This window comes from Corvus moneduloides, chromosome 1 (assembly GCF_009650955.1).
Source record: "Corvus moneduloides isolate bCorMon1 chromosome 1, bCorMon1.pri, whole genome shotgun sequence".
Taxonomy (NCBI): Eukaryota; Metazoa; Chordata; class Aves; order Passeriformes; family Corvidae; genus Corvus; species Corvus moneduloides.
Window position 1 is genome coordinate 141,632,357 of NC_045476.1, and position 15,517 is coordinate 141,647,873.

Sequence of the window (15,517 nt, forward strand, 5' to 3'; positions counted from 1 at the left end):
CTATAGGTAGTAAGGGCTGCAAAACTTCCATTAGCTCATCATATAGTCCTCTACTGACATGACAGCAAGACAGTGCCAAGTCACTCGATCTGCCTGTCTTTAAGAGCCTGCTTGAGCAAAGGGTGGGTGAGAAAACTTTCAACTCCAAAGGTTTCTCATAGGGACAGTTGTTTCATGGGAGATCTCTAAAGCTAAGGGGTGCAGGCATTATTCACTAAGGAGGGGGTTGAAGAAGTTTTGTGAACCAAAAGTCATAATACAACTCCACCTGGAAGTTACAGTGCTTAAATACATTCACACCAGACCCTTTAGAAATAATACTTTTAGGCCATTCATGTTTCAAATGGCTTTCTCATGTCACTTGATTTTTTTTTCTCATCTTCATCAGCACTTTCACCATCAGTTTTATACTTTATTGTTCTTATCTTTGCTGTACCTGGATCTCTCAGGCCACTCCTTTCCTTTCTCCTGCACAATTATTCCTAAACCTCTGTCCTGCATTGGAGGTGAGACAAATAAGGGAAAATTTTACCTCTTCTTTTTCCTGCATCTGTTTTTGTGATCAGCTTCTAGCATGTATTAACTTCCAACCCCTAATAGTTCTTGCAACTGCTGCAAGCACACGAACGCACAGAAGTTAACAATGCAATAATTACCTTTACACAACTCTCTTTAAACTAGCCTGAATTACATCCAGCCTGCTCCAGAGCTCTTATCAGATAAAATTCCAAGCATAAAAGATAAATACAATTCTGTCCCCTCTGCTGATACAAGGCATTCTCCCAACATCTAGCCCACTGAAATGGGGAATATATGAGTTAGCCAATTAAAATGCCCCCGATGCCAAATTTTAAAGAATTTATCTTTATCTCAGTGTGACATTCCAAGACCCACACATTCAGATCAGTAACCATCCTTCAAACTAAGTTTGGCTTAAAGCTACAGGACTCTAAATTATAATACTATGTGACTGTACAGCTCCATGAATTAGCTCTTCACTTTATAAGTCGTGTCCTTAAAAACAGAAAAGTAAGAGCCCCATTCTTTACAAATTAAGAACTGTGTCCATTCCTAATGCATGCTTATACCTCTCTGATCCTCTCTTCCAACGAGATTTTTGATGACTAATCAGAAGCAGCTGAGAAATATAGAAAGGTTTGAAAGTCTGATTTTCTCAGGATATTTTCCCTAAATTCTCACATCTTCACTAGCAAGATAACCCCTAGGAAAAGAATTAGTGTAACAGAAGCCAAGTTTCTGCAGTTCTCCTGTTTTGTTCATAGAGAGATTAAAATTTTGGAGATTATGCTTTTACATACTATCCTGAAAATACTACCCTGTGCATTATTCCCTGCATTTGACAGAGGAACAGCTTTCTCCATTCTTCTAATCTTGCTCAGCAGATATTTTGAAGCCAGTGAGATAACCATCTTATCACTATCTTGTTGGCTCAAAGAAAGTCATATTGTGACAAAGCTTCTGTTCCAGGGAAAACTTAAGGCCCAAAGCCAAAAGCTGGGACTGCACTCTAGTTAGGCTGGCATGGCAACAAAGGGGATCTAAACAATGAGCACAGCCACAGAAAGATTTGACAAGTAGCTTTGAAGGCATCCAGGCCTAGTTTGTCATAATACTCATGCTAGCTCAAAATAACCTCCCAGTTCCCTTCACTAAGGCATTTCTTATCCCTCCACCTGATAGCTGTGTTCCCTCTTCTTCCCTTAAGCCCACCTTCATAGCTATTGGAGACAAGAGAGCTGGGAATATACACATACACCAACCCTAAACAATCCAAACTAGGACTTTCCAAAGGATGGGAGAAAGGAAAATAAAAACACACATGAGAAAACGTGAATAGCCGTGTATTTCTCTTTAGCCCATCTTACATTCATATAGCCTGATAACAGATTTTGAAAATTAAAAAAAAAAAAAAAAGGAAGAAGAAACCGCTCCCCCCAGAATGAATGAGGGAACAGAAAGAATTATTACTGATAAACCTGAATCCTTTAAGATAGTCTCTATGCAGAGTATTTTCCAAGTTCCTTATTTTTAAAGTTACAGTATTAGCTAATTTCTTTTTCTGTATATTGCAGACTATATTCTGTGTGTTTCATGCAACTCTAGGAGCTAAATTGTAATAAATATATTGGGATAGTAAGTTCATTTCCCAACACATCCCCTGCCAGCCCTTGGAAAGGGGTGTTTGCTTTATATCTGCAGTTTCAAAAGTAGACCTCTCTTTCTGCACGAGTGTTTAAGCCTTTCTGCTTGCTTACAAATTTTAATTTTCAATAACTTAATACCTTCAAAAGAAAATGCATGAAAGATTATCATCTGTACATGGAGCACAGCTTTCTTCAATAACGGATATATCACTACTCAAAAGTAAAGAACTTGACAATTTATATTTTTCATTGTAAAGAAGCAGCCACAGTTACATTTAATAGACAAGCTACTACTGCGAAACTTTCATTTTAATCCCTCCAACTTCTTTGGGAAACGTTGAATATCTTATATTGAATATAATTCTTTTTCTTTATTTTCTGATCATGTAATACCCTTCTGATTTCTGGTTTCCTTCCCCTCTCCTTCATTATCTTCATTAGCTCAAATACAAAGCACACTTAACTGGGGCAAATGAAAAGTACATTTCTCTGCCAATTCACTGCTCTTTTCTCCCATGTGTGAATATCTTGGTTATACCATCTATACTTACATAAAGCCTAGTTATTCACACGGCAGCAAGATATGATCATACCAAATTATAAATTAGGTTGTACTAACTGTGGAAATATCCCACTAGAATTAAGCAAGTTTGCATTTGCATCAGTGTTGCAGATGGCTGCCCCATCCAGGAAAGCAGTTTTGCAGTTGCTGAACGTTATACGAGATGTTGCCTTTGGTGGTGAAGCTGCTGTAAAGTTCCTTCTTTCCATCTCACTCTTGGCTGCTAATTCTACTAGCACCGTGTATCTCAGCACTCAGCTGGGGGGCATCCCAAATTCAAGATGAATAAACACCATTAGGAATGTGACAACAGCCCAGGAGAACACCAAGTGTGCACAATCAGCTGGGGAAACGCTAGGGAAGGCCTTAAGACAGCAGCAGAGTAGAAGACATCATTTACACTGCAAGGAAGAGCACCAAGTAAAAGGTGTTGTCTTGAGGAGATGTCAAAGAATCCCAAAGCTACAGACCAGAAAATACAAGACCCACTGTGACTGATGGATAGATGAACACTTCTGGAACCAGCATCCAATCAGATACGGACAATTTATCTTATGATGTGTTTAGATCAATCCAGTTTTATTAACGAGTCCCCATCTCTTGAGATCAAACAGCCACAGCTGACACCTAAACAGTAAAGAAACTATCCTGAATTGAAAATAAACTTGCCTATAAATTTGTCTATTCATTATTATAAACTATTCTGTGTAGAACATTGGAGGGAAAATTAGGACATTTTAAATCATAAAGATCTAGCTACATAATTTGATACTATTTTGAATAAGAAATTATAACAAAATTTATAGACTTGTAAAATCTTACTTGCAAACAATGCAGTAATAAATTACTTACACTCAGGCATCCAGTCACCTCTTAGCTGTTCTAAGGGGTGCTTGGTAATTATTAAGAACTACACATGATTATGGAGTATCTTTTACCCAAAGATTTAACTGCTTTACCAGCTGTTTATAAAAACATTTGAAGGGCACACAGAACTGCAGCTACACATGCAGCTCCACCACTGAAATAGACTAACTGAAATATCTCTTCTAGTTCATCTGTGAAGTACAACAACAGAAATTAAATTAATACTTGTACTTTTGCAGATATCCAAGTAATTCTAGGAATAATCTGGTTCATTATGAGATGCCAGGTATGAATGTTTTTAGTTGTGTTACTAGAAACCATAAGTAGGCAATTAGACTGAAACTGGACAATATGAAAATCCTGAAAATAAATTTTTTTAATCCCCTGATTAAAAGTGATAGGTAATTGATTGCTACTATCATAAATGAACAGTGGATTTTCTCTTAATATTCACATTAATTGGTTAAAAGGATTTTATTCATATCAAGTGATAAGAGGTATCAGATAGACCTGTAACAATGGTCTAGAAAGATGAAGGAACAACATTATGAAAAATTAAGCTTAAGTGTACAAAGCATCCAAACCTTACAGACGAATGTAGTCAATAAACATTAACATTCCAGAGAAGATAGAGAAAATATATTCAAAACTATATGCAAATAATAAGTACAGTTAATATCATCAGCATGAAAAACATTCAGAAACATCTGCTTAGAGATATAGGGTGAGCACATTAACCCTGTAATGAAATACAATTACAATTTGTCCTCAGTGTTAGCTCAAAGATAGTATCTGAGTATGACTTCTGGCAAAGTTCCTCTTGGAAGATGCATTAGCAGATGCCACTGTGATGGATGAAAGACAAGGTACTCTTGAACCAAAAACCAACCAAACAGGAGGTGAACTGTAACAGAACAGAACTCTGTATCCAGTTTTTCTGTTCACCTACATCCGGTTCAAACAGTGAAATCTCAGTCTAACTGGAATGTTGCATCTAAGTGTTCAGGTGAAAGAGCTATCCATTTCCACACACTATATAGTAACCCGAAAGGCAAAACACAGTAACATTCTTCTAGATTAAAAGTACCAACAGAAAGCAAGCTATAAACTCAGATAATAAACATAAATCAAATTATGTATGCTTTTATACAAATGAAATAAATATATATTAAAATCATTGAATTGAAGGCAATGTGGGTAAAAACCTCAGTTCTTGCGAATCCCACTCACTAGTAACACTGAGGAGATACTAAGTATAGTTTAGGGATCTGCCTATTCATTGTTTCTTCAAATTAGCTGTAGTTTGAATTGTTATTGCTAGTAGAACCTCAGAATGTCATGATGACAAGTAGAAACCAAGCACTTGAGAGGTGCAATAATATCCTTCAAAACACATTTATGGTTTTGTTTTCAGTTACTGGTAAGTAGCTTAGGAATACTTAAATAATTTTCATTTTTAAAGAGCATGCGTACTTAGCTGATAGCATTCTTTGGAGGCATGTGAGAAAAAGTATTAATGACAATGTCAAATAAATCACCTCTCTCCCAAAGATCCATTGTGTCAACAAGTACTATATTCTGAATACAAAACAAAGGTATCAAAGAGCTTGCCATGTTCTTTGCCTCTTAAAAACAAGCAAAATAATAAAGCAGTAGTAAAGTTCATTTTCCTAAAAAGATATGTAACATTATTTTCCAGTATTCAGAACTTACAATCACAAGTCATAAACTGTCGAATGAACATGTTCAATACCTTACAGTTCAAACACTCTTAAAATTACAACACTATATGTAGGTTTCATTCAACTGTAGCTACAAACTTATTAAATGTCTCTGGAAATACCTCATCTCACAGAATTTCAGAGTCTCTTGCACTTCACTTTTATTAATGACATTTTAGGGAAGAAGTTTTTTGAAAAGAAGCTTAGAAAAACAAGTATTTTTTTTAAGCCAGATATGCTATAATTTTTAGATTTATTCATCTAATCAAATCCTTACTCGTCTGCTCCAAGAAATGGACACCATGTGTCAGATAACTGAGTTTTTTTGAAAGAATGCACAGCATTTTCAGGGCTGGGTTTCAAAAAGATTAGGCCTATGAACAGTGCAGTTGTCCAGTGGTTCACAGGTGTTTCAAAAGAATTTCAAAGGAACCTGAGGTATTTATTTTCACATTCCACTGCTGCACTGGAAACCCAAACACAGCAGCTTTGAGTGTGATATAAAACTATCAAACTGTTTATCATCTGCATTAAATGATAAGGAGACAATAAACTGAAATAATGCATACACATCAATCTTAAAATTATTTTAATGCCCCTTTAACAGAGAAGTATGACACTCCAGAGACTGATAGTCAAATATAATTCCATTATAATATTAATAATAAAAAAAACCCCAAACTGACTCTGGCTTTTGCAACTGGTTTCCATTACTTCTGAATTTCATACCAAAGCCAGCTTTGACAAAACAATTTAACTTCACACTACAAAGAAGGTTATGATTTACATAATCAATGTAATTGCAACATTAGCTGTAACGAATAGCAGACAAGTGACGTAAAGGGCAGAAACTGTCTTGGAAAATCTAAGTTATTAAGAAATTACTTAAGATTTAAGGAAGCCTCAATACAGGATTGTTTTCTCACTACAATGCTTGCATCACCAATGAACCTGAAGACCATAACTAACATTTACATTAGACTTACTTCCTTTATACCACATTTCAGGACAGCTCTTCAAAGCCTTGCAGGGTTAGCCCCATTCTGCAGGCATGGAAAGAGCTTTGGCACAAAATGCCTTGTTCAGAAAGGCAGCAGCACATCAACAGAAGTAGCTCACCCAGTTTCACTCCACAAAGTTTTGGTTATTTTTCTAAAGTCATCACAGAGGACCCACACCAGCTGCACCCAGAATTCACGATACTGAAAAGACATTTAGTATCTTTTCCACTTCACAACATTTTTTTGCTAGAATGACTGCTGACTTCCCAGATTTTTTGGAAATAAATCCACTACTTATCTTTCAAGTGCATGGCTAAGCAGAACTAGCAGATACAAATTTTAGCAGATCTACCTTATAAGGAAGCATGACCTATAGGCAAGAATGACCACAGACACTGAAAATTTTCTTCAAGTGTAAGCTTCATCCTAACAACTGGAAGTTTCAGCATGCAGCAGATAAACACAAAAGCTGTAAGACTTAAAGACATACAAGGAAGCTGAATTTCCCCACATTAGCTCTGCCAAACAGAGTTCATACACTCTGGGTCACATACCATGCCAGTGGCAGCATCCTATCACGGCTATCACACCCCCATTTTCTGGGGCTGAAACCCAGGAAGAAGAGTGGGAAAGGCTCTCTGAAGCACCTTACAGAATGGAGGGGGTTTCTGCCTACCAGGGCCTGGAATTTGTGCAATCTCCAGATGCTAGAAGGGGCTTTGATGGAGAAAAAAAGAAACAAAAACCACAAAGACACACAAAAGTGACAGACGAAGATGGTTCAGGGAAGAACAAGCACACAACAATAAAAGGAAAAAGGCAGCCACTTTTAAACAGATGAAAGTCAGTAAGCTTCCTCAGCAAGGCACTGCATCCTGTTGCCAGAGCAAGTCCCATCTTCTTACTAAACTACATTTCTAAATATTTTCCCAGGTGAAAGCTGGAGCTGGACCACACATAGGTCATAGGGCTCAGGTACCTGATATGTCAGCAAGCAGAGAGGCCAGAGACCAAGGACACTGACTGGATATACTGTGTGAGATTGCTAACAAATACCAACATGGACTAGCTGGCAAGTAGCATAAGAGGCTTGGGAGCTAAATATTGGAGCAGCCATGAGTCTGGGCCAGATACTGGGGAGACCAGAGGGTCTGAGAGTTGGCTACTGAAGGGACCAAGAAATCCATGCAAGTCACTCGAGAGACCAGGACACCCTGTGTTGGGGTCCCTCCCCTGCCATGGAGCCCTGGGAGAGGGGCCCTGAGGGCACAGACACGGGGTTTCCCTGCCCCTGCTCAGCCTCGTTCCCATTGGTTGGTTTGTGTTCCCTGCGCGGGCAGAAGGACCCTTGGTCCCGTGACTGGAACAGTTCCTGGGCAGAGCTCCGGCCATGCGGCTGGAGAAATAAACATCTCTCTGAAACAGCTAGCAAGAATCCGTCCATACATATTTCCTTTCCACGGGACTCCTGGTTTGATATATGTATGTTGCAGGATCCCCACTGCAACATAATGGTGGAGAATTGTGAGCAGAACGATCCCCGATCCCTAAGCGACTGATTTGTGTGAGTAAACCCTGGAAACTTTGGATTCCTCTTCTTGGTTTTGCTTTGCTATTCCATATCTAAACTATGGAGGAACTGTGGGAAGACTCTTGGCTCTCAGAGCCGCATATGGACATTTATCTTAAAATGATTCTTGAACAACGATTTGTAAATTTTAGCTTGATTCAAGCTCAAAAAGAACTGAAACACTTCCTGGCATGGTTGTTTAAGAACTTTTTCTATGTTTCTTGGGATTTAATTCTTACGAAGGGCTTTTGGAAAACCGTTTGGACACAGTTAACATTGGAGTCAAAATATATGCCGATGGAAGAATATTTTCGTGAATATTATTTAATTACCGAGACTGTTGAGCAATGTCAGCTGTGTCCTGGCGAAGGGAAGCCTGGCGCAGGGACCGTGCGGCCCAGGCCACGTGCACCGAGCGCTCTGGGAGCAGCAGCGAGGCAGTTCCCGTGCGCAGGCGGAGCCACGCGAGCCGCAGTGTCAGTGGTGGAGCAGGGAGCGGCGGGAGCGGCGGGACCCGGCGGTGCCCGCCCGGCCCTGCGCAGCGCGTGGTGGAGCGAGCCCCGCGAACGCCCGGCCGAGAGGGGCAATGCGCGGGCGGCGGCTGGCGGCAGTGGAGCGGAGCCGCGCCCAGCCGAAACGCGCTGGAGCAGGGCACAGGGGGGTCATCGCTCGGGGGCCCGGCCGAGACGTGGGTGCAGTGCCTGGCAGCGGCAGCGAAGCTGCGACCAGAGGAGGCGACGCGCGGAGAACTGAGCGGCGCGGCCCGGCCCGGCCCGCGCAGCCCCGAACGCGACCCCGGGAAGAGCGCGCAGGCACCAGCAGCCCCGACAATTCCAACACGGGAGCGACCGAAGGAGAGAGCAAAGACGCAGCGAGACAGAAAACAGCAGCCACTCGGAAAAAGGAAAAGATCATAGTAGCTAAGATCTTAGGGATAGTAAAATGGTATAATGTTAAGCAAAATTATGGTTTTATAACGGGGTGTGACAACCAGCAAGACATATTCGTGCATAGAACTGCTATTAAAAAGAATAACCCTGAAAAATGCATCCCAAGCTTGGGAGATGGAGAGGTGGTGGAATTCAAAATTATACAAGGTAGAAAAGGGTTACAAGCATCGCAGGTCACTGGGCCTGATGGTGTTTCTGTGAAAGGCAGTATATATGCAAAAAAAATCGTAGTCACGTTAGACAATATCTCCACTGTAAACCCTCCCTACAGTCTCCCTTTCCTAATCCCACCTTTCCCTTTTACCCTATGTCCTATTACCCCCAGTGTATTCCCAATCTGTTTTTTCATCCATGGTTTCCCTCATAAAACCATGCTTTTGCCAGTTGTTTCCCCAAAAATCCTTTCCAATGCCGAGTGGGGGATGAAAAGGGGGAGGGAAGAAGTTAAACCCTCTCCTGCCTCAGTTTCCCCACAAAGCATGCTCAGAGAGTTCTGTCTCCCTTCTGTCAGCCCTAAGATGTTCCACAGAATCTGTTTGGACATTTAAAGACTCAGGAGGGTGGCTTGTTTTGTTTTGAAACTGTTCTTGTTATGTTTATCCAGTTGTTTTCATTCTCCTTTTATTAAAATAAAACGGGTGAGGTGTTGGGGTCCCTCCCCTGCCATGGAGCCCTGGGAGAGGGGCCCTGAGGGCACAGACACGGGGTTTCCCTGTCCCTGCTCAGCCTCGTTCCCATTGGTTGGTTTGTGTTCCCCTGCGCGGGCAGAAGGACCCTTGGTCCCGTGACTGGAACAGTTCCTGGGCAGAGCTCTGGCCATGCGGCTGGAGAAATAAACATCTCTCTGAAACATCTAGCAAGAATCCGTCCATATATATTTCCTTTCCACGGGACTCCTGGTTTGGTATATGTATGTTGCAGGATCTCCACTGCAACAACCTTGGGGGTTGGCTCCTGGTAAGTTCAGTTACCAGGCAGACGTGTTTGTACATGTGCATCTCTTGGGCACAAGGCAACTGGGAGATCACTGAAGCCAGGAGCCCACCACTAAGCAGACCAAGTGGCTAAGACAAGTTCCTGGCAGGGCCTGTAGCATTCTTGTACCTGTGGGAGTGCAAATCTGCAAACCAGCAACTGGAGTGGGAGCTGTGGGCCTCTGTGACTCACGTGCCCACAGCCAGGATGTCCAGCAAATCAAGGAGCCAGCTACTGAACAGACTGAGTGCACAAGGTCAGTTACTGGAGGGATCTGAAGTCTCTGTGTGCATGTGTATTTACATCTAGATACAAGTGTATCTAGATGTAAATTTACATCTAGATACAAGTGTAATCATTTGTTTTTCCGCAAACAGGCTTTCACCCCAAGCAGCCAGAGAAGGGAACAGGATGTGTCCACAGGCACTGCTTTTGCTTGCCGGAGTGCTGTGTTCCCTGTCTGTGGTGGCCTATGTTACCAGTCATGTGTATGTGTGTATAGGACATACGTATGTCCTATATTGGGAATAATTCCCTTTTGGAAATTAGCCTCACTATTGGCTGGACCTGGGGACACGGAGCTGTATCAGTTTTGCTTCGATCAGGCTTCAAGATTTAAGATGTCTTATAATAAAATAAAATATGACTTTGTTAAAGCCTTCCAACAATTCAAGGTGGTAAGTGGCCCTGAAATGCTCTTTTAAAACTTCACTCACTACACAAAGTATTATTAATAACATGAACCTTAAACCATCGTTATCAGTGTAATTAATTATGAGGAAACAACAGTGAAATAACTGTAAGACAGGTATTTAGAATGCCTGAGCTGGCTCCAAAAGGAGCAATTTTCATCCATCAATGTTAGTAACCCAGTTCAAGTGCAAGGCTTCCAAGATGTACTTGGCTCCTGAGGTCATACATTTGGATTCATACAACACAGAACTGTGCTGTATCTGTAGTCAGGGCACACCAGGACTGGGAAATGAAGACACTCAACCCCACAATGTTGTTCAGATCCATCCAAGTGCACTTGCTACAGTTCAGACACTTCAGTGTCTTTGCAATGCTTACTACCCTGGTTTTTTGGAGGCATTTATTACCAGGGCACAGCTGATGAAGTGCACACCCACAAATGAGCAAAGCCAGTTCTGCACTGTGGCTAAAGTTGGCTGGAGCCTTAAGTGCCCACTGGAGACACTGAAGAAAAGAAACCCTCATGAATTCTGAAAAAAACCTGAATTCATTCAAAATGGTTAGCCTTCTCTGTATGAAGTCATCAAGGTTTCCAAATTACAACACTTTCCCACTATTTAAGGTATCATAATTCTTGTATTGCCTTCAACTGTAGATTAGAGTGAGTTGGCTATAAGGCTCTTCTGGAAGACACAAACCTGAATAGCAACACTATCAACTGGCTTCCAAAACACCTTGGTTCTTTCCTTTTGTATTAAAAAAGTCATTTAACACTTGTTTCTTTTACTCTATCCAGTAGAACACCAAATAATGCCACCATTACACAGCCCTTGTAATAGTACTTCACAAAAGTTTAGTATATGCAGCCTATCATTCATAAGCTTTAAAATTCTCTTATCATACATGGTAGTAAAAAAGAAAGAGCATCTTACCAGCTTTGGGCACATTTAGCATTTTCATTTCTGCCTTGCTACACTTGTCAACACTGAAACATGCTTTTGTCTTTACTTTTCCAGTTGATTCCAAAGACTGTGTAAAATTTTCATTTTGATTCTGGACGTTTATTTTAGAAAGCAATGAAGCATCTCCCTCTTTCTCATCTATCTGCAAAAGAGAAATAAGTTCACAATAGCATTTTCTTCATGCAGGTGAAGAGAAATAGAGAAAAGAGCAACAAGAAGGGATCTCAAGACATACTAATTGTCATTATCAAACTTGCTACATAAATATATACATCTCTACAAAACTGTGTGCATCACAACAAAAAGTATGTGCACACAATACCAAACACCTACGTAAACAGTTTATGAATTTAATTTAATACAAGTCTTCTGTAGATAAATAAAAATTGTGATGCTTTTTTGTGTCAAAGGTTTCAGAGAAAGTTCCTTTGCAGCAGAACTGCAACCCAACAGACTGAGACTTTAGTACAAGTATCCTGAGTTCTTAACTGCTTTTACAAAAAATAAAATCCAATAAAGCCCATGCCAAGATGCAATCCCCACCTCCTTTACACTTGAGAATAGCATTTGGGCTCAATACTGATTAATTTTATTTATTTGAAAAACATTTTTCTGCAACCACTCCACAGTTAGAGAAACCTAACCTGAGAAGCAAGATCAAAGGTACTGAGAGCAAAGCTATCAAAATTTTTTCTGAATATATTATTAAACCAGAGATTGTTTGTGGTGAGCTCAGATGTTATCTTTTAATCACAATACTGTACAAAATACTTTTTAGTGCACTGTTTGGTTTACCTCCTTTAACTTCATTTCTTGGTCCATCTCCTTAGTTTCATTCTTGAGACAAACAGGAATACACTTCCCTGGTGGTATAAACCTTGGCTTTTTGCCTGCATTTCCTAGGACTTGACTTGGAGCTGCAGATCGCCTCATATTTAACTGTACTGCTCTGGAGGGTGGACAGGAAGGAAAGAAGCAGATAAAGACAACTATAGTCAGGATAGGCTTTAAATATAAAAATATATCCATAGATGACAACATAAGCACTATTTCAAAATATAAGAGAGCATAAAAGATCTTCAAATAACAATATTCATTCACAAGCATAATAAAATTTAAGAAAAAGTAGTATTGTTGCAATGCTTTGTTTAAGTACTAAAAAGGATCAACTACAGCAAATACTGCAGCTGAACATCTCATTTTTCATTTTAAAAGCCACTAATGCAGTTCCAATAGCAATAAATGCTCTGGAGATGCACAGTATAGGGCTACTTAACAAACTTACACCAGTTTATAAAAAGAAAAATAATTTTAAGCAAAACTTACTATTCTAAACACTTGAAACATAATTTTGAAAAGCCCATTATTAGTGTACAATGAACAACGAATGCTGAAGGTATGTCTCATACCTGGGAACAGCCTTTTACATTAAACAGTCAATTACATTGGTCATTCAGGTTCACCATAATAAGATTAACATTCAACAGAAAATTATCTCAGAATTACAGTGGATATTATTGCTCCATGTTATGTCCCCTTGAACAGTGGAAGGAATGTATTAGATGTTTTCCCTCAAAATGTAAGACCATTATTCCCCTGAACAACCTTAAGACAAAACCAAACATATGCCGATGTTAATATAACAAAGCTTACTCTGCAACCACTAAAATAACAAGGTATAATCTTAATGCTTCAAAGTAATAGACAGGAATCAAACAAAAGAAGAAAACTCCAATAGAATAACACAGCAGCTGAAATGAAGAAGGCAAGCACAACTTACAGTACAATTACAGGTTTAATTCTCCATTTACGCATGTTTATTTTAAATGATCCCCCCAACTACTAGGTTAAAAACAAACCATAATACAGATTGCAGAATCAAACTTCTGTACTATCTCAAAAGCACATTTGCATCCTGCTGCAAAAGCCAGTGTATTTCTGCACCTTTTTTGGTGCTACTCTGCACTCCAGTGGCTTCCTGCGGCACAACCACCGTTCTTGCCAAGGTCTGCACTGAAGCAGTTTGCAAACACGCAGGCACTGGTAGCAGGAGTACTGCTCTCTCCCCAGTATGAGTACAATTAGTATATATGTGATGCTGTTATTAGACATAAATCTTAGGGGCAAAACGGCCTCAACTGTTGTCACTTCCACTGTGGCTGTTATTAAAAATACAAGGAAAGAAGCCTCTGACTGTGTCTACAGCAGTGCACTTAAGTTAGGCCTACCTGACAACAGTGATACCATATGAATTTTAGTTAACCCTATGCAGTAAGGGAGTAGCTTGGTTTTTATAACAGGAGTATCTGTAGCATGAAAAGTCACTGTGAACACTGCAAAGGTGTCAAACCTTCTGGGGGAGCAGACTGCAAGTGCCAGTGCTGAGCACAGCCAGCTTCAGGTGCCATGTGAACCTGGAACAAGTTCTCTACCCAACCTACACTACACAAGAGACACTTGGGAAGACAACACAGGACACCCCATGGCTCTGCATGAGGACTGTGCATAGCATGGCTGCACTGCTACACTAACCCTGCCCACTGCACTTCTGGTTCTGTGGAACGGGAAAGCTGCGCAATTCATAAATTGCACATATCCGTGCTTAAAGTGCTCTGGTTTCCAAATCCATTTAGACATTGCACTGTCATTTGGTCTTAAACCACAAAAACAGACTCATTAGGAGATTTGAAAATTACTAAGACATTTGAAGACACTACCCTTGATAACTCAGTAACTTCACTGTTACCAGTATTACCTACTTGCAACTACAAAGACCCTTACATGTTTGTGGGTTTTAAAATGAAATATTGCATCCAGAAATACATCTTTGTCTTTAAAATAACAGGTTTCATAAAATGTAACAAAAACATGTTTAAAAAAATAATAGCCAAAAGGTTTACATTTTGTCCCTTTACTCCTACACAATAGAAATAGAACATCGTGGATGTACAACAAACCACTGATGCCAGATCTTTTAGATGAGATCAGAGCAGGTGTAGCAAGGGCAAGGAATAGCTCCACATTACAACTAAATGAATAAACATGCAAATACGCCCTTTCCTCAGAGCCAGCACCGATACACCTGAGAACCTTGTACTTTCCTTACCGTTAGGTCTGGCTGCAGGGAAACAGCTGCAAGCAATGCAAAAAGCACTGCTCCTAGCTTTTATTAGCAACCAGGCCTGGCCAAACCCAGTGCACCATGAAACCATAGCCCAAACCGTCTCATGGGTGCAGCTGGTTTGTCAGGCATTGAATTCGGTTGTACTTTTGTCCTTAAGGATACATTAATAGCTGCACTAAAAATGAAATACACATACAAAAAATGCTTCAAAGTTTTACACATCCAGCTCAACACGGTGCGCACGGAGCTCTGCTAAAGGCAGCTACAATACCCATATCTCGGCCCAAACTTAACACGCTGCTCCTTCAGTGTTTGAAGAGGCACTGCCGGCACAGATGGAGAGGCAGAACAGCGGCTGTGGGCAACTTCAGAGACATGACACAGCATCAGCTTTTACTCAGTTAAATTGCAGGCAGAGAGTGCACCGCCTTGAACATCAATATTACTGAAAAATCGGAAGCTCTAAGGAATTTTTACAAGAGCATGTAGTTATAGGACAAGGAGGAATGGCTTCAAACTGAAACAGAGAGGGTTTATATTAAATATAAGGAAGAAATTCTTCACTCTGAGGATGTTAAGGCACTGGAACAGGTTGCCCAGAGAACTTGTGGATGCCCCATCGCTCAAGGCCAGGTTGGATGAAGCTCTGAGCAACCTGATCTAGTGAAAGATGTCCCTGCCCACGGCAGGGGGGTTGGAACTAGGTAATTTTTAAGATCTTTCCCAGGGTCATTTCCACCGGGACCCCCGTCCGTAGCTCCCGTACCTGCGGTCCCGTCGCCGGTCCGTCCCGCCTCTGCACTCAATTGTCCCGCCGCGCTCTCCCGGCAGCCCCACCGGCCGCACCGCGCATGCGCCCTGCGCAGCCTTCCCTTCCCGCCGAGCGCGCGTGCGCCGGGGTTGTGCGCGCGGGCCGTCCCGCTGAAG

General features: G+C 40.9%; 1 protein-coding gene across 2 annotated transcripts in view; it reads right to left on the minus strand.

The window, feature by feature from the left end:
- Window positions 1-15,463, minus strand: part of RAD54B (RAD54 homolog B) — a 67,895-nt gene extending 52,432 nt beyond the window's left edge. The window contains exons 1-3 of one of the 2 annotated variants that reach the window (XM_032129425.1): window positions 15,357-15,463; window positions 12,262-12,415; window positions 11,437-11,608 (exon numbers count right to left, since the gene is read on the minus strand). In XM_032129425.1, the coding sequence (XP_031985316.1) occupies window positions 11,437-11,608; window positions 12,262-12,399 (310 nt within the window). In that variant the 5' untranslated portion in view covers window positions 12,400-12,415; window positions 15,357-15,463. Of the gene's footprint in view, window positions 1-11,436; window positions 11,609-12,261; window positions 12,416-13,246; window positions 13,318-15,356 lie in introns of those variants that run through there. The other variant, XM_032129416.1, reaches the window with a different exon arrangement.
- Window positions 15,464-15,517: the final 54 nt, after the last annotated feature.